This window comes from Sorghum bicolor, chromosome 3, assembly GCF_000003195.3.
Source record: "Sorghum bicolor cultivar BTx623 chromosome 3, Sorghum_bicolor_NCBIv3, whole genome shotgun sequence".
Taxonomy (NCBI): Eukaryota; Viridiplantae; Streptophyta; class Magnoliopsida; order Poales; family Poaceae; genus Sorghum; species Sorghum bicolor.
Window position 1 is genome coordinate 69,335,340 of NC_012872.2, and position 18,627 is coordinate 69,353,966.

At 46.8% G+C, this 18,627-nt stretch overlaps 2 protein-coding genes across 4 annotated transcripts; one reads left to right on the plus strand and one right to left on the minus strand.

Annotated features, from left to right (window-relative positions):
• On the plus strand, nucleotides 487-13,392 carry LOC8063144 (gibberellin 20 oxidase 2). 3 transcript variants are annotated; one of them, XM_021457147.1, is made up of 3 exons: nucleotides 487-1,135; nucleotides 1,280-1,601; nucleotides 13,152-13,392. In XM_021457147.1, the coding sequence occupies exons 1-3, from the start codon at nucleotides 501-503 to the stop codon at nucleotides 13,176-13,178; spliced, it is 984 nt and encodes a 327-aa protein (XP_021312822.1). In that variant the 5' UTR covers nucleotides 487-500; the 3' UTR covers nucleotides 13,179-13,392. The 3 variants fall into 3 exon arrangements, with proteins under 3 accessions (XP_021312822.1, XP_021312821.1, XP_002456751.1); XM_021457146.1 differs by lacking the exon at nucleotides 13,152-13,392 and adding an exon at nucleotides 3,677-4,053; XM_002456706.2 differs by lacking the exon at nucleotides 13,152-13,392 and adding an exon at nucleotides 2,513-3,189.
• Nucleotides 4,233-9,232, minus strand: LOC8063145 (probable methyltransferase PMT26). The gene is made up of 9 exons (XM_002458826.2): nucleotides 9,079-9,232; nucleotides 7,453-8,565; nucleotides 7,208-7,357; nucleotides 6,556-6,826; nucleotides 6,366-6,476; nucleotides 5,783-5,957; nucleotides 5,423-5,695; nucleotides 4,964-5,158; nucleotides 4,233-4,724 (listed from the first exon to the last, which is right to left on the minus strand). The coding sequence occupies exons 2-9, from the start codon at nucleotides 8,434-8,436 to the stop codon at nucleotides 4,508-4,510; spliced, it is 2,376 nt and encodes a 791-aa protein (XP_002458871.1). The 5' UTR covers nucleotides 8,437-8,565; nucleotides 9,079-9,232; the 3' UTR covers nucleotides 4,233-4,507.

Consider the following 18,627-nt stretch of genomic DNA (forward strand, 5'->3'; position numbering starts at 1 on the left):
AGAACAAAAGTACTAAGCGTCCATGGTTTGTACTTTAGCTGGTAGATTAGCTGAGATTTGAAACGATTTGTTTAGGGGAAGATTTGGAACAGTATTCGAAATAAAGATCAAGGTTAAATAAGTTTAGATCCAATTTTTTTTGAATTTTAATACTGTACACTCCATTTTTATTTGATAAACATTGTCCAATCATAAAGTAACTAGACTTAAAAGATTCGTCTCGCGATTTATAGATAAATTGTGCAATTAGTTTTTATTTTCATCTATATTTAATGTTCCATATATATACCGTAAAATTTGATTTGGCGAATAATCTTGAAAAAATTTTAGTTTAAACAAGACCTAAAGATTTGGAACACGTTAATTCAGGGTGGCGGGTCCCACATGAGGCCGCGCCTCCCTCCAAATGTTCCCTTGTCGTTGCTCGCGAACTCGCTCTCCTCCCCTGTTACAAATACCCCCACCCGCCCAGACAGCTTCCCTGCACACTCGCACATCTCATGGTGTCCCAAGAACGGCAAGAGCCAGCACTGCCTCTGCCTAGCAACAGCAGCAGCGCCAAGCGAGCAGCCGCGTCCATGGACGCCAGCAGCCCGGCCCCGCCGCTCCTCCTCCGCGCCCCCACTCCCAGTCCCAGCATTGACCTCCCCGCTGCCGCTGGCAAGGCCGCGGCCGTGTTCGACCTGCGGCGGGAGCCCAAGATCCCGGCGCCATTCCTGTGGCCGCACGAGGAGGCGCGCCCGACCTCGGCCGCGGAGCTGGAGGTTCCGGTGGTGGACGTGGGCGTGCTGCGCAATGGCGACCGCGCGGGGCTGCGGCGCGCCGCGGCGCAGGTGGCCTCGGCGTGCGCGACGCACGGGTTCTTCCAGGTGTGCGGGCACGGCGTGGACGCGGCCCTGGGGCGCGCCGCGCTGGACGGCGCCAGCGACTTCTTCCGGCTGCCGCTGGCCGACAAGCAGCGCGCCCGGCGCGTCCCCGGCACCGTGTCCGGGTACACGAGCGCGCACGCCGACCGGTTCGCGTCCAAGCTCCCCTGGAAGGAGACCCTGTCCTTCGGCTTCCACGACGGCGCCGCGTCGCCCGTCGTCGTGGACTACTTCACCGGCACCCTCGGCCAAGATTTCGAGCCAATGGGGTAAGCGAAGCACCGATTTACATTTACCGCGCGTCGGCCCCTGAGGCCTGGGTCTTAGTCTTAGCACTGCATATACGGTCGGTAGCTCTGGATATGATACGTATATATGAAACCCCGTTCCAATCCCATGCACGGTGTACACAGGCGGGTGTACCAGAGGTACTGCGAGAAGATGAAGGAGCTGTCGCTGACGATCATGGAGCTGCTGGAGCTGAGCCTGGGCGTGGAGCGCGGCTACTACCGGGAGTTCTTCGAGGACAGCCGCTCCATCATGCGGTGCAACTACTACCCGCCGTGCCCGGAGCCGGAGCGCACGCTGGGCACGGGCCCGCACTGCGACCCTACGGCGCTGACCATCCTCCTGCAGGACGACGTCGGCGGGCTGGAGGTGCTGGTGGACGGCGAGTGGCGCCCCGTCCGGCCCGTCCCAGGCGCCATGGTCATCAACATCGGCGACACCTTCATGGTAACCCCTGCTCTGTTTTTTCTTGTCCTCCTCTTGTCCTGTGTGTGTGTATATTCACTTCTCTCTGTTTTTTTGCCCCGAATCCTAGTGGACCTAACTGGACGGATTACAGCACGCACACGTAGGCATGTCATGTAGCAGCAGTCTGCAGCACTGTAGTACTTAGCGATGCAATAGAGACATGCGTTCCAGTCGGTTCCATCTCGGTGGGCTACAGCTACAGTCCTACACGGACGCGGCTCGTAGTCGTAGGGACGGGCGCGTTCTCTGTATCCACACACGGCTGCGCCCAGGCCGAGGCTTCCGCCGCGGGAAAGTTGCGACAACAGAACGGGGTTTGTGCCGTTGGAGCGTTGCGGAGAGGCAGAGGCTTGGGGGGACGGGGGCGCGATACGCTGCGATGGGTGGGTGACCGAGGCGACGCTTTCGGCGGGGGCCCGGGCCTGCCCAGGTGCGCGCGGCCTCGTCGCCTTCCCCTGTTTTTTTGATGCCGCCGCTCGGTCCTCGGTGTTCTGGCTCCGCCCGCCCGCTCGCTGGGTGCCCATCCCATCTGATCCGATCCGCTCCGCTCCGCGGTGGCGGTCCTATGCGATGCCGCCGCACGAGCGCGGGGGGCCGCCCGTGGAGGAGTAGAAAGTGGTACAAGGTTGGTTGGAACTTGGAATTGTGGGGGGTTACTGCTGCTGGTGGCTGCTGCTTTGCAACTTGCCAGGCTGCTGCCTGTTGCCCCCCGCGTTTTCTAGCCGTTTCCGCTCGCGATCCGGCACGCGGCGCCCACACCGGGGCTCCAGCTCGGCCCCTTGGCCGTGTAGGTAGCAGGCACTTGCATCTGTCCGTTCGACACGATGATTCTTGTGCACTGTGTACGTATGTACTAACCCTTTCTGGTATGATGTACGCATGGCATGCAGGCGCTGTCGAACGGGCGGTACAAGAGCTGCCTGCACCGCGCGGTGGTGAACCAGCGGCAGGAGCGGCGGTCGCTGGCCTTCTTCCTGTGCCCGCGCGAGGACCGGGTGGTGCGGCCGCCGGCCAGCAGCGCCACGCCGCGGCAGTACCCGGACTTCACCTGGGCCGACCTCATGCGCTTCACGCAGCGCCACTACCGCGCCGACACCCGCACGCTGGACGCCTTCACCCGCTGGCTCTCCCACGGCCCAGTCCCAGCCCAGGAGGCGGCGGCTCCCTGCACCTAGCGAGCGAGCGAGCCGGGCCAAACAAACAAGGGGCAAAGGCCATCTCTTTCGCCGGGGCCCGCGCGCGGGGTTCGCCCACGTGCGCGCCCAGGTGGGCGCTGGCCGCGGGCAGGTGGCGGACATGTGGCCTGCGGGCCCCGCGCCGCCTTCCCATTTTTGGACGCTGCCGCGCATGCCGCATGCGTGCGTCGACGGCCCTACTACTTCTACTACTGCTACTGCGACTACTAGTGTACATACGCAAAAATACATATATACGTATTTTCTATATATATATATATAAGCAAGGCGGCCCCCCGGTGACCTTTTCTTTGTTTTTGTCGACAACTGTGTTTTGATCCCATTCTAGCTGTTCTATGGACCATGGATGGTTCGTTCAATGTTTGTACGTACTCCACGTAACCAAACTACTCTAGTGGACTAGTAGATCGGGCTCATGTGATGAAACTGGACCGACGCGGACGTCACGTGCGTCACCCGCGTCTGGTAGCGGTAGCGCACGAGCGCCGAATGTTTCCTGGGCCCGCAAGAGAATCGCTTCTCATCTCCTCTCACCATGAATGGGGAAAAATGCTGCGTCGAAAGTTCCAGACGTTTCCAAATTCCAAACGGTTTTGTGGCGTCCGATCCATGGGGCGCCCCAAACTTCCAAGACGTTTTCAGGTTCCAAATCTTCGTGCTCCACATCACCTTCTTCCCAGATTCATTTGCCTCGTCGCTTGCTCTCCTGTGTTATTCACGGGTCCCACTGTTGCCCCGTCTGCGAGAAAGAAATTTATTAGAGTTGAAGCATTCGACATTTCGACTGACTGATTGTTAGTATCACTAAATTTTGTGCACATGTTTCTTTGGTCATTCATCTCTGGATATTTTTTTTAGATAATGGATATAAATATCGGGCCTCTACATCTGAGGAAGTACACAGCCAATTATTTTCATCTCTGGACATGGGACGATGGAAGAGGCAGATAGATTTAGGAGACCCTTCAATTCAGAATTTCAGGTGCACAAGGCCTGCCTGGCTTGCCCGGATTCTTGTTTCGGACATGACCAACTAGGCCGCACTACTTGCACTGATAGCTGGAGAAAAAACAAAACTTTGCAAACAGCAGGATTATCTACAAGGGAAACTCCATCCACGTGAACCAGCATTTCAGGGAGAGATGCGACAAAAAAAAAGAGGCGGCAACAAAAAAATCTTACTGCAATTTTATCTCTGCATTGAACCTCTTCCAACCATGCCGCATCCTGTACTGTTTTGTATCTTTCCCGGTGGTCCGTTGCGTTCTCACGCAGTTGATAACATGCAGTCACGCACCACCGAATCCAGTGTACTAGGGGTAGTGACTTGTCACGCGGAACAACAGGTCGGTAGCACCAAGCAAGTCGCTGTAGACTTGGGCGTTTAACAACGACTTGCACAACAGTTCAAATATAGCATATGCAATTATGCACAAGATTGTTCGACTGCTATCCGACAAACTGAAGAAGCTGCCCAATTGAACAGAATGTACCAGTGATTTCCAGCACACTATCTTACAGCAGCGTTGAGAATGAAACAACAAATGGGGGAAAACAGATGTGTATTATTCTACAGTTACACCAAAGAGTTTGTCCTTTCAGCATCAACAAGAATCATATGCATATCTAGTGACAAAAATTCCTCTAATTTTACCCTACTTGGTAACAGTTCTCTTCAACACATATATTTCACGTGCTTGCATCGAGTTCCTTGGGCCGCCACATCGACTTCTCGACGCAAAGCAAGCCCTCGTTGCCCTTGGTGTAGGTCATTCGCACCTCCCACTGCAGGGACTTGGCCATGCTTTCCAGTTCGTTTATTGTGTCCGCAGTGTCCCTCACAATCAGTTTGCCTTGGGGCCTCAGTACACGATCAACCTCGGCAAAAACTGCCATCAATTTGCATCTGTAAACAAGCAACACAGATTTAGCATCTGTAAACACCACAGGTTTCATTGCAAGAAGCATAAAGCATGCAAACATGCTACTTGTACATGTCAAAGAAACATGTCAAACTCAAACACATGAAAATCATTATTATTGTTTTCTTGCTGAACTGATCACATTAGTTGGTTTCAATTTCTGAGTTCCACTAGTAATCTATACCAGAAGGATAGAATAATGTCAAGAACAAGAGATACAAACCTCTTTGTGAGCTTTGAGAATAGATGGTCCGCGTGCAGAAGGTCATAAGTTCTTGGGTAAGTGCTCAAAGACTCGCACCAGTCATGGTACATACCAAACAAACCACGCTCGTAAATGATGGGCAGTGTGTCTGGTGAATCAATCGGCACAATATTCATGACCCAGACCTTTTGGTCCCTCAGAGCTGCAGCAAAACTGCCATGCAACGATGTAAAGCATTAGTAAAAATATTGGGTTTTTTAAACCAAAACCAAGAAAGATAATTCCTCCAGCTTAACTGAAAGAAAGAAAGAAAAAAACTGCTTAATGACTTATGGTGGACAAGTTGCCTGTTATGTTTTATGATAGCTATGTGCCAGCTTGGCTAACTGGTAGTTATGTAGTGTGATCTGAATTACCAAAAAAGAGAAGAAAAAAAAATCATGCCCAAGAAACTGAGAAAGACACCCATTTACTTACCCTCCATACACAGCTCTCATGTCCATTACATTTCTCACTTTGGACCAGTCAATTCCCATGCCATTCACATACGATTTACTTACAACCCTTTTCCAGTGAGCATTATCTGCCTCGAAATCTTCATTTGCAGGCTTTCCATAGACCCCAACCTTGGAACCATCAATCCAGAAAGGAGTCTTCTCAAGCCTTTGTGGCCAAAACTCTGGCCATTTTGACCCTCGAACTTTCGAGCCAACAGGCAGTTTGTGCATGCATGCTTCCAAAGGTACATTCCTGCAAATCAAAAGATTGTGTAAGCAAAGCAGAGGAAGCACTTCGCCGCATTGAAAATACGTTCTTCTCAAAGAAACAAAACCATACCAAGCTGCATCTGCATCATCAGATTCCTTGCACAATGGTGGGTTGTTTTCGGATCTTTTCTCATAGCAAATGTTGTCCATTGGTTTCTGAAATATGACCATACCAACTTGATTTAACTTATCCTTAGTCTTGTTGACCATCTTCCAGCACATGGACTTTGTCAAAGTGGACATCGCTGAAAAGATTAAGGGGTCATATGTTATGATAGAAATAAAATTCAATTTTGCACTGTTGGTACATAGCATCTGTTTTGAACAAATGCAATCCTTCCTTATCCATGAAAGAAGTTAACCCCTGATACTTAGGATTATTCAGTACTTTCACTCATGAACTGCTGAATTTGTTCTGCCAGTAGTTGCTATACTAGAAATGTTCAGTGTACCAAACATAAATTTGGTACGGGTTCCTTATTAAAGATGGGAGGCTGTATGGTATTTCGACGTAACAAATCAAGTTAGCAGCTACCCTACTTATGGATATACACTTCTCAAAATGAATATACATAGTTTTGATAGGTGACATTAATTAATATAAGAACTTCATGCAGTTAGGGTGAAACTAAACTAAGCAGTTACGGAAATACCATTCCAAATCTCAACATCCTCTGGGAGCTTTTGGTAAACAGGAGTGGCAGACCAGACAAAGTAACCACCAGGGCGTAACAAGCGGTTCAATTCCAGCAAAAGCATGCCACCTAAAAGGAGTCAGTAATAAGATTCAGTTCTATAGCAAATCAATAAATGAAAGGAAGACATGTCACCAACAAGACAAACCTTCAATGTGCCAAGGGACCCTGCAGCGAGCGCAATGAATGACATCAAAGACTCTGCTGGGGTATGGAAGTCTCTTGGTGCCCATCACAGCTGATATTGCTGGAATTCCCCTTTCTAATGCAAATTGTACTTGAGCTTCATGCTCATCTTTCGGAGCAAAAGACATGGTAAGCACATCTCTATCAAACATGTAGCCTCCAAAGCTGGCAACTCCACAACCGACATCTAGAATGACGCGGCTTCGTTTGCCCCATGCAATATCAGGCAGTGCCTGTGAATGACAGTTTAATCAGCATATGATGAAAGCAAGTGTGATAATATCAAGTTCAAAGATGCAACATGAAACTTTCATAATCATGGACAGTACTAAGCTTGCTTGATAGATTAATGTATGGATGAGACTAAAAAAAAGGAAAGTTGTATCCATCAGAACGAGAGGCTGAAAACACATGGCTGGCTGTGAAAGCCTGATGTCGTTTAGTCTAGCATAAACAAACTGTCCTCAGCATGTAGATTTCCATAGGGTGGCATTTGACAAATTATGATTGTGGACTAGCGAATCAATCACTGATTCTCAAAAGTGTGAGACAGATGAGTTCAAGTCTAAGGGGTGACTAATATGGGATGCTGGGATGATGATGATGATATATACCTGCTGAATAGTATCAATATAGTGGAGGGCACCATTCTTGAACTGAGTCCCACCCCCAGGGAACAGGAGGTAGTCACCTGATACTTTAACCCAATTTTGATGTCCCTTGTACTCTGCGAGCCTAGTGTGAGGAACATTGCTGTACCATACCTGCAAAAAGCAGCACAAGATGGTAATAAGTAAACAGAGATCTTGGTCAGCTAAAGATGATTCAGTGTCGTACAATTTAGAATAGACAGAATCACCTTGTCCCTGCTCCTTGGCCACTCAATTGGGCGTTTATATCCTTCTGGGAGTGGAACAAGGCAGGTAGGAGGCTCCTCAGGGCAATGCCTCTCACGATGTTCATAATGTTTAGTAGTTCGAAGCTTCTTGATAGCCTTCTCGTTGTCAAGGCAAGGTATGTAATCTGTCGAGGCACTGCTATTACATAGTTTCCAGGAATAGCTAGTCGCATCACCTGAAGACTTTGATGACGCTTGGACTTCCTTTTCATTCTTGGACTCTGCAGCCTGTGTGGGGAATGAACCATTCTGGGTATTTGACTCCTTCAGAAGCTCTGATTGGGCCCCATCAGGAAATACCTCGTTGGAGTTTGAGCTCTGATCCTTCTCTCCATTTTCTTCCACCTTCTCTTCTATCTGAGGTTGCTCCTCCTGAGTGGCATCACCTTCAGGCTTCTCTTCTTGATCATCCTTGCTCTCTCCATCAGGTTTTTCATCACCACTCTCATTTGTGATTTCATCATCTTTCTTCTCCCCACTCTTCTCCCCGTCACCATCGTTCTTCATGTCATCTGACCGCCCTTCTGATTTTCCATTTGCATCATCAAACATATCCTTGGTCTCAGCTTTCTCTGTCGGCACTTCCGGCTCCTTCTCTTCAGGCTTCTCCTCTGGCTTCTCAGTGAACTTCTCTTCCATCGTGGCATCCTTGTTATTCGGCTCCTCCGGCATCGTGGCATCATTGTTGTCGGTGTCCTCAAATTTCTCAGAACCTTCACCAGCATTGTCCTGTGAGGCCCCAAAATTGACAGGCGCAGGCTGCTGCTTCACCACCGGCTTCTTATTCGAGGAGATCTCCAGCGGGAAGACAGTGGACGAGGTCATCATCCACGCGCCGACCAGGCAGAGCGCCACAAAGACGACGACCGTGGTGGTCGTGCAGAACGACGACGACGTCGAGGACGGCCGGCGGCCGTCCATCTTCCCACCTCGGCCAAATGCCATTAGTGCCTGGCGAACATGTACCAGAGCACCGACCTTCACGCGATTTATCTCCACCAACTACTGCTGGACCAAGAACCCCCAAAAAAATCGCACCTTTGTCTGCTTTGTGCTGCTACAGCCGCGCGGCACCTGAAGCAAACCACAAAAAAAACTTAAATCGCCGCGGACATAAATCAAGGTGCTGGATCTAAAGAACAAACGCTGGATCTACTCAAGCAACAACGGAAGGAAGATCCGCTATTGGTGCTAGTATTAGCTTCTTGTTTCCTAGTACTACAGCGGCTCTTTCCCAGTATAAGAACACGGGAAAACGCGGAGAAATCCCCCTTCGTGGCCAAACATGGAAAGAAAATTAGTAAAGCGTGTGCTTTAAAACCCCCTCGTTCTGTTCCTTCCGCGGAGAGCTACCGCATCTTCCAATTGAGCTGGTTCTCAGCTGGGCGCAAAACGCGCACTAATCAATGTCCGATTCCATCCACAAAGAAAAAAAAGACGGGAACAGCTAATCCAGCAGCTCGCTCGCTAGCTAGCTAGCTCATCGGCGGAAGGACGGAACCAGCTTTGCTGGATCCAGGACAGCAAGAGTGTGCAAGGAGAAAGAACGGAGCAGCAATGCGGATTGCGGAGGCGGTGGATTGGTACCTCGCCGGAACCGACCGGAGTGGTCGCGGTGGCCCTCCGCGCGGATCTCGAAGAGGAGCGAGGAAGGGGAAGGCGGATGCGCGTCCTTGGGTTCTCTGCCACCGCACTGGGCCTCGCCGCGTTATAAAGGCGGGCGGGCGGGCGGGCAGCGCAGTGTGAGTGGAGTGCAATCTGTTGTGTAGTGTGTGAAGAGGCGGAAGCGGAAGCGGAGGAGATGGGTTCGCATTAGACGACCGTACGTAATTATACGCTATACTAGTACTTGGGTTAGATTACTCGGGAGATCTTGGCCAAAATGTCCGGTCTGAGTGTTTGGTAGTTTTATGGATTTGCCCTTTTAAGATGTTGGTATTTCTCCGGGAGCTTAGAAAGAAGAAATGGCGATGCTTTAGGCCTTGTTTAGATGCGAAAAAAATTTGGATTTCGCTACTGTGGCATTTTTATTTGTTTGTAGCAAATATTGTCCAAACACGGACTAACTAAGATTCATCTCGCGATTTACAGTTAAACTGTACAATTAGTTTTTATTTTCATTTATATTTAATGTTTCATGGATGTGTCGAAAGATACGATATGATAGAAAATTTTGAAAACTTTTTAGTTATTGAGGTTAACTAAACAATGCCTTAATTGAGAATTTACTCGAGCAAAAAGAGTTAGGTCAGTCTCAGTGGAGAGTTTCATGGTGTTGTTTCCAAGACTGCCATATCATGTGAAATGAAATGAAACTTGGTTGAAACACTCACTCTCAATGGAGAGTTTCATTTTATAGTTTCATGGGCATTTAATTTCAATACTCATAGAGAGTTGATATCGTGCCAACTCATTTCTTCTCTCTCTTCTTAAATACACAGTCATATCATCAAAAAAAATCCTATGTAGCAACATATTTAATGCAAATAAAACTCATATGGTGGACTGTAGGAGTAGCATTAGGCCAAGGGCACACACACGGTCACGGTGTGAGTGCGACGGTGCGAGTGGGCCCGCGGCGGTAGTAAGTGCGTGCGCGCCCGGCGCCCCCCTCCGCGGCGACGACGCAGCGGCAGCGCGTCGTCCAGTGCACCGTCTGCTGTTCGGCGCTGCGGGTCCTCCGCGCCACGGCGCAGTGAACCGGGCGCGTGCATCCCGGGAGCGGCGGCTTGGCACTCCCCTGCTTGTCGGTGGCGGCCGTCGGCATCGCTCGGCCCCGGAGCGTCACGAGGCTGCTGATTGGGAGCGAGAGCGAGTAGTGGGGCTGGTTGGGGACAATCCCATTCCCACCCGGCCCACCAGGCTGGGACTGGCCCACTAGTCACTAGTGGGTGGCTCATGGGTGTGGGTGGGCTGGCTAATGCCGCCTGCCCAACAACCAACCCAACCCCTGTGGACGCTGGTACCGGTAGTTGCCGCGCCATGGTGGACTGCTGCCGCCTGATGCCTTTGCCTGCCACGCTCCACGAGTTGAGGCGCACCAAACTGTGCTGTGCTCCTGATTTGTGCTAATCGGCCGACGCGTACCATTCTTTCTTTCTTTCGTCTACGCGCAGAGAGGCCGGTTGACTGTTTCTTCGTTGGAGGGCCATGTTGACTCGTACTAATAATAAAAATAATAATACTAGGTTGACTTTTTCAATTCCAACGCAGCAGTGCAAAGCTGCCCACCTATGAGCACAGGTCCTTTTTTAACTCCGTTTTTGTACGTACACACGTACTGTCCAGCCTGTGTCTAATAATCTTACCAAAAACCTGTCATCTCACTATCAACCAATCAGGCTCTCCGCCTGTTCGTCGAGGAACAGCAGTTGTTTTCCCTACTCCAACATAGAGTACACTATGGACGCACATTACCATGCCAGCTTGAGCTTAGCATTGCCCACCGTTGGATAACTGCCATGCCATTCTCAGGCCCTGTTTAGTTCCCATCTAAAAATTTTTCATCCATTCCATCGAATCTTTGGACACATGCATGGAACATTAAATGTAGATAAAAAAATAAACTAATTACACAGTTTAGTTGAGAATCGCGAGACGAATCTTTTAAGTCTAGTTACTCCATAATTAGCCTTAAGTGCTACAGTAATCCACATATACTAATGACAGATTAATTATGCTTAATAAATTTGTCTTACAGTTTCCTGACGAGCTATGTAATTTGTTTTTTTATTAGTTTCTAAAAACCCCTCCCGACATCCTTCCGACATATCCGATGTGACAACCAAAAAATTTTCATCTTCAATCTAAACAGGCCCTCACTCTCATCATCTCATGCCGGGGCAGCAGGTCCGTCGTCAGGTCTGTCGTCCCGTCCCGTGCCGTCTGAAGCAACAGGCGAGAGAAACGCCGTTCCATCGGTTTGCCGAGCGTGCAGAGGATAGAGCTATACTCGATCCGGAGAGGATTGTGAAACGAAGCACGGTTAAGCAGTGCCGCGCACGTGCTGCTCTGCTCCTGGATCCGATCCAGATCGACTCGGGGCGTCTCGGCCTCAGCGGCGATGGCAATCATCGCGCGCGCTGCTGGAGCTGGACGTTTTCGTCTTGCATTGCAGGAGGCGGAACAGAACGGAGAAAGCCACGGCGCGCTTTGCCGACGCCACGCGCTGACACGAGGGACCCGTTCAGCGGCCAGCACGCAGCCTAATCATGCCTGTCGGGGGGAGCTCATCCGTTCCTGAATTTGGGTCATGCTCCAGTATCAGGTATTCAGGTACTAGTACTCCTGAGCCATGTGCTGCGACAAAAAAGCGAGGCTCCTGTAGTAGAGCCTTGTTTACTTACAAAATTTTTTACATTCTCAGTTATATTAAATCTTGTGACACATGCATAAAGCATTAAATATACATAAAAGAAATAATTATTTACACAGTTACTTATAATTTGCGAAACGAATCTTTTAAGACTGGTTAGTTTATGATTAGATAATATTTATTAAATACAAATGAAAGTAATATTATTTATATTTTGCAAAAAGTAAATAAGACCTAGGTAGCTAGGCCAACGTGAGCATGTCGGACCCGGACCGGTTCGTTCTACGGCGCGTCCCGCAAACCTGCAGCCAGGTAGTAGTAGTACACCGTGCACGGGAGAGGTGCGCCATGCATGCTCGGGCAAAAGATCATAGAGAAAGGTGCAGCGTTTCAGTTGCACACCTGACCGAGTGACGCCTCGCCTTGTTTGGCTTTGTTCCCAAAATTTTTTAAAATTCCTCATCACATTAAATCTTTGAACGAATATATGGAGCATTAAATATAAATAAAAGAAATAATTAATCATACAATTTGTCTGTAATTTGCGAGACGAATCTTTTGAGCCTAGTTAGTTTATAATTAAATAATATTTGTTAAATACAAACGAAAATGCTACGTTAGCCAAAACTAAAATTTTTCTCCAAACGTGACCCAGCACCTTCCGATCAATCATCACTCAGCGGGTCACGTCAGAAGATCAGATGGACCTTGCCGTCCGGGCCTGTCTCTCGGCCTCCTCCCCATCTGGAACGAACAGAGGTCCAGTCCTGTTTCGAGTCGAGCTGAGTCGATCAGATGGGCCTAAATAGGCCGAAGACGTAGGCAAAGGGCCCGCTGATTTATCTGATTCTTCTAGGACCGTGCATGCGCGGATGGGCCTAGGTGGAAACCCAACAGATGTGAGGCTTCAAAGAGGAAGAAGTCCGTTACACATGGAGAGTTAGTCTATAATGGGATAATATTTACCACAAACAAATAAAAATACTACAGTAGCGAAATCCAAAATTTTTCACATCTAAACAAGGCCCTAGATGTTTTGTCAGTGCCAGACCAGAGAAAATCTCGTCTTCTGCTGTCAATAGCTTTGATGATTCCTGGCGGCAGAGGTAAAGCTTGCCTGGGCCTTGTTTAGTTCCGAAAAGTGAAAAGTTTTCGGTACTGTAGCACTTTTGTTTGTTCGTGACAAATATCATCCAATTATGGACTAACTAGAATTAAAAGATTCGTCTCGTGATCTACAGCTAAACTGTGTAATTAGTTTTTGTTTTCGTCTATATTTAATGTTTCATGCATGTGCCACAAGATTCGATGTGACGGAGAATTTTGAAAATTTTTTGGTTTTCAGAGTGAACTAAACAAGGCCCAGATGTAATTGACCATGCCATCGAGCGCGAGTTGACTAGAGTGAGTCGGCCCTGATGGTTAAGTAGTGCAGACTGCCAAGTGGACAACCGTCTATCAACTTTGCAGAGTGGGGCGAATGCACTGAGGATGTTGGAGAGGGGCAAGCCAAGGTAAACTTGAGGAAAGATGCTTGTTGACACTGTAGTATGTGAACAATCCTGTTTAATTTTGTGTCCTCGACGTGTATTGGGTACCAGGGTGCTTTTGTTGAAATTGATCCTCAAACCTATGGCCAAAGCAAAATTGTCCAGGGTCTTTCTCGATCTCCGAATGTCTTGAACTTCCGCTCTGACTTGTAATACGCTCCGTTTGATCATCTGTTGTAGGACATCGGCCACCAACAGGAACATATAGGGTGAGTCACAACAATGATTTGAGTTTATCTGCAGACCAATCGTAATCTCAGATCTTCCTGTACGCTAATCTTTTGTGCCAGTAACATGTACGGATGTACCAGTAAATAATCTTTCTGATCTGAACGAAATGATACGGAAGTACTCCTATTTTGACTATCCTTTTCTTTATAGCAGTCCTGTGTTAGGCCTTGCTCAATTTCCAAAATCTTTTGGTTAAGGACAATGTAACACTTTCGTTTTTATTTGGTAATTATTGTCTAGTCATAGACTAATTAGATTCAAAAGATTCATCTCGCGAGTTACAGCCAACAGGGGCGAATCTAGGGTGGTTTATCGGGGTCGGCCGACCCCAACGAAATTTGTAAAATCCTCTGTAAATTACTGTTTAGACTTATGAAAATTTATATTATATAATGAAGTTGACCCCGATGACCCCAACGATGTTTTCGGCTAGATTCGCCACTGACAGCCAAACTGTACAATTAATTTTTGTTTTTATCTATATTTAATATTTTATGCATGTGAAGCAAGATTCGATATGACGGGGAATCTTGAAAAAAATTGGTTTTTGTTTAGTTCAAAAAAATTTCCAAAATGAACACTGTAGCATTTTCGTTTATATTTGACAAATATTGTCCAATCGTGGACTAACTAGGCTTAAAAGATTCGTCTAGTAAATTAAGACAAACTCTGCAATTAGTAATTATTTTAATTTATATATAATGTTCCATGTATGCTATTGGTAAGTTTACTGCCCGTTACATCAAATGTACACATGCATGGAGTACTAAATGTGAACTATTTACGAAACTAAAAACACAAATATAGAATAATTTGCGAGACTAATCATTTGAGCCTAATTAATTCATGATTAAACACTAATTCTTACAATAAAACAAAAAAAACTACAGTAATTACTGAACTTTACTACCTCCAACGAAACACCCCTAAACAAGGCCTGTTGAACTAAACTAGGAGTACTGTATAAACAAAGAGGTGAGGACGTTCTCCAAAGCAAACCAATCGACGCATGGAATCCGTCCAAAACTGACCAGCACAACCACGGCGCAGAGCCGCAGACCGCAGACCGTAAGCGGCGCGCCTCTGTTCGGCGGTCCCTGTCCGAGCCGCTGTAGCCCGTAGACTCTGACCGCGCGCAGAAACGCCCGAGAATTCGTGGCTGCTGGACCGGACAAAAACCATGTCGCTGCTGGAGAGAGAGAGATGGATAGCTCGGCGATGGCGAAGCCGCCGATTGTTGGTATCCGGCTAGTCATTACGTACTCTAGATTGACCGGTGTTTTCTTATCTTAGCAGGAGCCGCGATCAGCTAGCTCATCAGCTGTTTTGTCCCTTGCTAGTGGTAACTTTTTTGTTCATCAGCTCATCAACGTTTTTTTGGTTGGTTGCTAGTGGTTACTGGACGTGCTTGTCGATGCCTCGTTGGTGGTGCGCAGTAGAGGCCTGTATTTCTTTTTTTTTCTCAAATACGCATGAGCACTAAGCCTTGTTTAGTTCAAAAAACACTTAAAAAATTTTAAAATTCTCCGTCACATCGAATCTTACAGTACATATATAAAACATTAAATATAAACGAAAACAAAAACTAATTACACAGTTTACCTGTAATTTGCGAGACGAATCTTTTAAGCCTAGTCAGTTCATAATTGTACAATATTTATCAAATACAAACGAAAGTGCTACAGTACTCGAAAATAAAAATTTCTGCCAACTGAACAAAGTGCTACAGTCTGATTATATTAAGCAGAAAAAAGTAATTTACAAGAACTGGTTAAAGACCGCGGTGGCGTTAGGCCACGTCCAAACACAAAAAAGACTCTGGAAACTCAAGCGCTACTAAGTTCAAACTTCAAAGTCCCCACCGGAATCCACTGATCCGCTTCAGCTCTGATGACAAGTGGTCGCTCCTAGACCGTAGCCGTGGCTCCTTGAAGCAGCACAGGTTTCGCTCTTTCCAGATTTGCCATGATGCAATTGAGTCCTCTAGCAGACTCAGATCCAATCAAACGGTCAGATTTATATCATCAATATATAGTTGAGTACCTTCCATTCCACAATTAATAAAAATCCTACTTCCTAAGAAATCAAACGGTATTAAATCTAACTAGATTTACATACATTTATATATTCAAATACATTTATTATGAAAATATATTATGTGCATATCATAAATATTAGTATTTATGGTATAATTTAATCTCAAAATACATAAAATATTTTTAAGGCTAAGACAATAGAACAAACGGTGCTCCTTTTTACATCAAAGGCATTTGCCAAATTTATCAGAAAGCTTAATAGCCACTGATTTCAATACTTCGGTTACTAGCTTACTGAAACAAGGCCCTCAAAAAAAGGCGACGATGCCACAAGTCTCAACCACCCCCTCGACTCATTTATCATCTACTAGGCGGAGTGAGTGGCAAATGGATGTTGGGGGGGTTGGGGGGGGGGGGGGTAGAGAGAGATGAAAAAAAAATCCAAACTCAAAGCGAAAAGGGTTTGATAGACCAAGAGGAGCAAGATAGGGAGAGATGGATGGAGAAAGTGAGTGATGGACAAAAGAAAGAATTTTTTGCTCTTCATTATTAACTATAGATATAGATATTTTCCTCAGAGTTAAATACATATAGCTTTTTAATATAAATGGCCCATATCACAGACACAAAGGGGACGAATCAAATCAATATAGTGTTGGTTTCAAATATTTCTTTGAATATATTGAGTAAAAGCAACATCTGTATCTATGACAATTGTAGCAATCATTCAGGCACTCATTCCAAATTCTAGATAATTTTGCTTAAATAAGCAAATTGATACAATACTTTGGCATTGGGATGACATACTTGAAGCCTGATATCTTTTGGTACTCGATTATGTGACATTGCAACTTATTGTGTAGATAGTCATACGATTAGCCAATCCATATTCGTAAATAGGTTCATAACACCAATAGCCAAACAACTCTATGAGATAATATTTGTTATCACAAAATATATGGAAATAAAAATTGGAACATGGGAATTGTAACAAATATAAGAGTATATCTAAATGCATAAAAAACTATATGCCTAAAAGCTAAAATGACCTAGAATTTAGGACGGAAGAGTACATTACTATAAATAATAATAAAAATATAGAAAACAAAAAGAGTTGTGGACTTGTGGTAGCAAAGTCATGCGCACATCTCAACATGGCAATGGGCTCTGATCCCCGACGGGGAATTCCTCTATTAGGGGATGTAAACGGGACAAATTTGCTCCCCACGGGGACCTTAACGGGTTAGAAACCAGCCCCGTCGAGTGTAGAGGGGGTTGGAGCGTTCTCTAGGTCCCCGTCCCCGATACTCGCTGGCTCCGAGAAAGCAGGCCGAAAAAGACCTAATAGAAGTATGTTTAGCCTAAGCCTAGAAACTTCGATATAAATACTGTGAAACCCTATCCCCAATACTCCTTTCACGCTTCCTAGCCGTCGGGGCGTGAGTCCTCTGTTCCTTTCTCCCGACATTTTCTCTATGGCAATTCCTCTGCACTCAGATTGCTCTCCTTCAAATTCCTACGACTCCATCCTGGTATTGAGCTGCTCGTGGACTTCCTCCTCCTACGGCATGACGCATGAGCTGCTCGCCCTTCTCCTTCCCCATGGCGACGATGCTTGCTCTCTGTTGTAGCTTCTCGCTACTAACGCACACATCTCGTACTCTCTCTAGTACTGTTGTTTCATCCTCCCTCTAGTGCTGCTTCGTGGTGGACGCGCCTGGACTAGACGGGATGCAGCAGCCATGCTCCCGCCTTCGACTTGTTGTCGGGTCTGTGATACCTATCAGAGTCCCACGACTCTATACGGGGACGAGGACGGGAAAAAGGTAGCCCCAAGACAGGAAACGGGGATAGAGAGCTGGGGAACTTATAGATATCGGGAGCAGGGACGGGGTCTCAATCTCGGGCGAGGATGTCTCCGTTGCTATCTTGACGCATAGCATGCAATGCGACATGTCAACACCACAACGGCGAACTGCCTTGCTATAGGTCTATAGGAGTAGAACTTTAGTGAATTAGTTCCATCTCACAAGGCAGGACATGGTGTCGTGAGTAGACATGCTAGGGACACCATCTCAACGCCTTGCTGACAACCGAGATACATCATCTCAACAAAATATAAGGTACTGTGGCGTGCCATGTTCAGATTTAGCAAAATTTATTAAAAAATAAAACTATAATTTTCAGAGAAACTCTCTAACCAGGTTTAACGTACGATTGTCATTTGAGTATTCTCGTTAATTGCTTTAAAACTAAAATATTTGAAATACATTGTGTCATTTAAGTATTCTCTTAAATTACTTTATTTTTTTTTAAAAAAAAATCGAATACATTGTATTATCTTTTTTTTCTTTTCTTGGTACTCGTACTCAATGAATATAACTTAACTTAGATTAGAATTAGAAATAACAAAACATGTTCCACACTAGTAATAGGATGTATCCATAAATCGTTGGGACATGTTCCACAGTCACACCCAGCCACACAGGAGAGACGATATGAGATTTGACAGTTCGCCGGGCGTGTGCAGTGGTGATAGGCCCGAAGACGATCCCGTCGGGACATGTGGAAGTCCAGGCTTGGCCGCCCGCTCGCCGGCCCACTCACCGCCGTCGCCGCCTCCCTGCCTACACGTGCGGATTGACCACCTTCTGCCTGCCGACTCTCAAATCTCCCCCTCGTTTTTCAACGTGTTCACTAGTGTCTCACGGTTTTCAGTGTGTTCGGCAGACCTTTGTCTGCCACAGCACGTTTTTGCCCCCTTCAACGTGTGGTTCACAAACGTTTCTTCGTCCATAAGCACAACTCCAGCATACAGCACCGCTGCAAGCCTGCAAAACAACGGGTCCAAACCAAACCAGCTTACCTTGTTCGCTTAAATTTATCCGGCGAATCAGTCAGTTATTTTATTTAATAATATTATTAAAAAAAACCGTGGATAATTCTTTGTACCTTTCAGGCAGCCAAGCGAACATGATAGTTGAATACAGACGAACAGCACTTC

Excerpts from the sequence above, each read along its gene's own strand:
- LOC8063144 (XM_002456706.2), top strand. The coding sequence starts at position 501 with ATGGTGTCCCAAGAACGGCAAGAGCCAGCACTGCCTCTGCCTAGCAAC. Across the intron at positions 1,136-1,279 it reads CAAGATTTCGAGCCAATGGG|GCGGGTGTACCAGAGGTACT; the intron begins GTAAGCGAAGCA and ends CGGTGTACACAG. Across the intron at positions 1,602-2,512 it reads ACATCGGCGACACCTTCATG|GCGCTGTCGAACGGGCGGTA; the intron begins GTAACCCCTGCT and ends CATGGCATGCAG.
- LOC8063145 (XM_002458826.2), bottom strand. The coding sequence starts at position 8,436 with ATGGCATTTGGCCGAGGTGGGAAGATGGACGGCCGCCGGCCGTCCTCG. Across the intron at positions 6,827-7,207 it reads ATATTGATACTATTCAGCAG|GCACTGCCTGATATTGCATG; the intron begins GTATATATCATC and ends TGTCATTCACAG. Across the intron at positions 5,159-5,422 it reads ATGAGAGCTGTGTATGGAGG|TTTTGCTGCAGCTCTGAGGG; the intron begins GTAAGTAAATGG and ends GTTGCATGGCAG.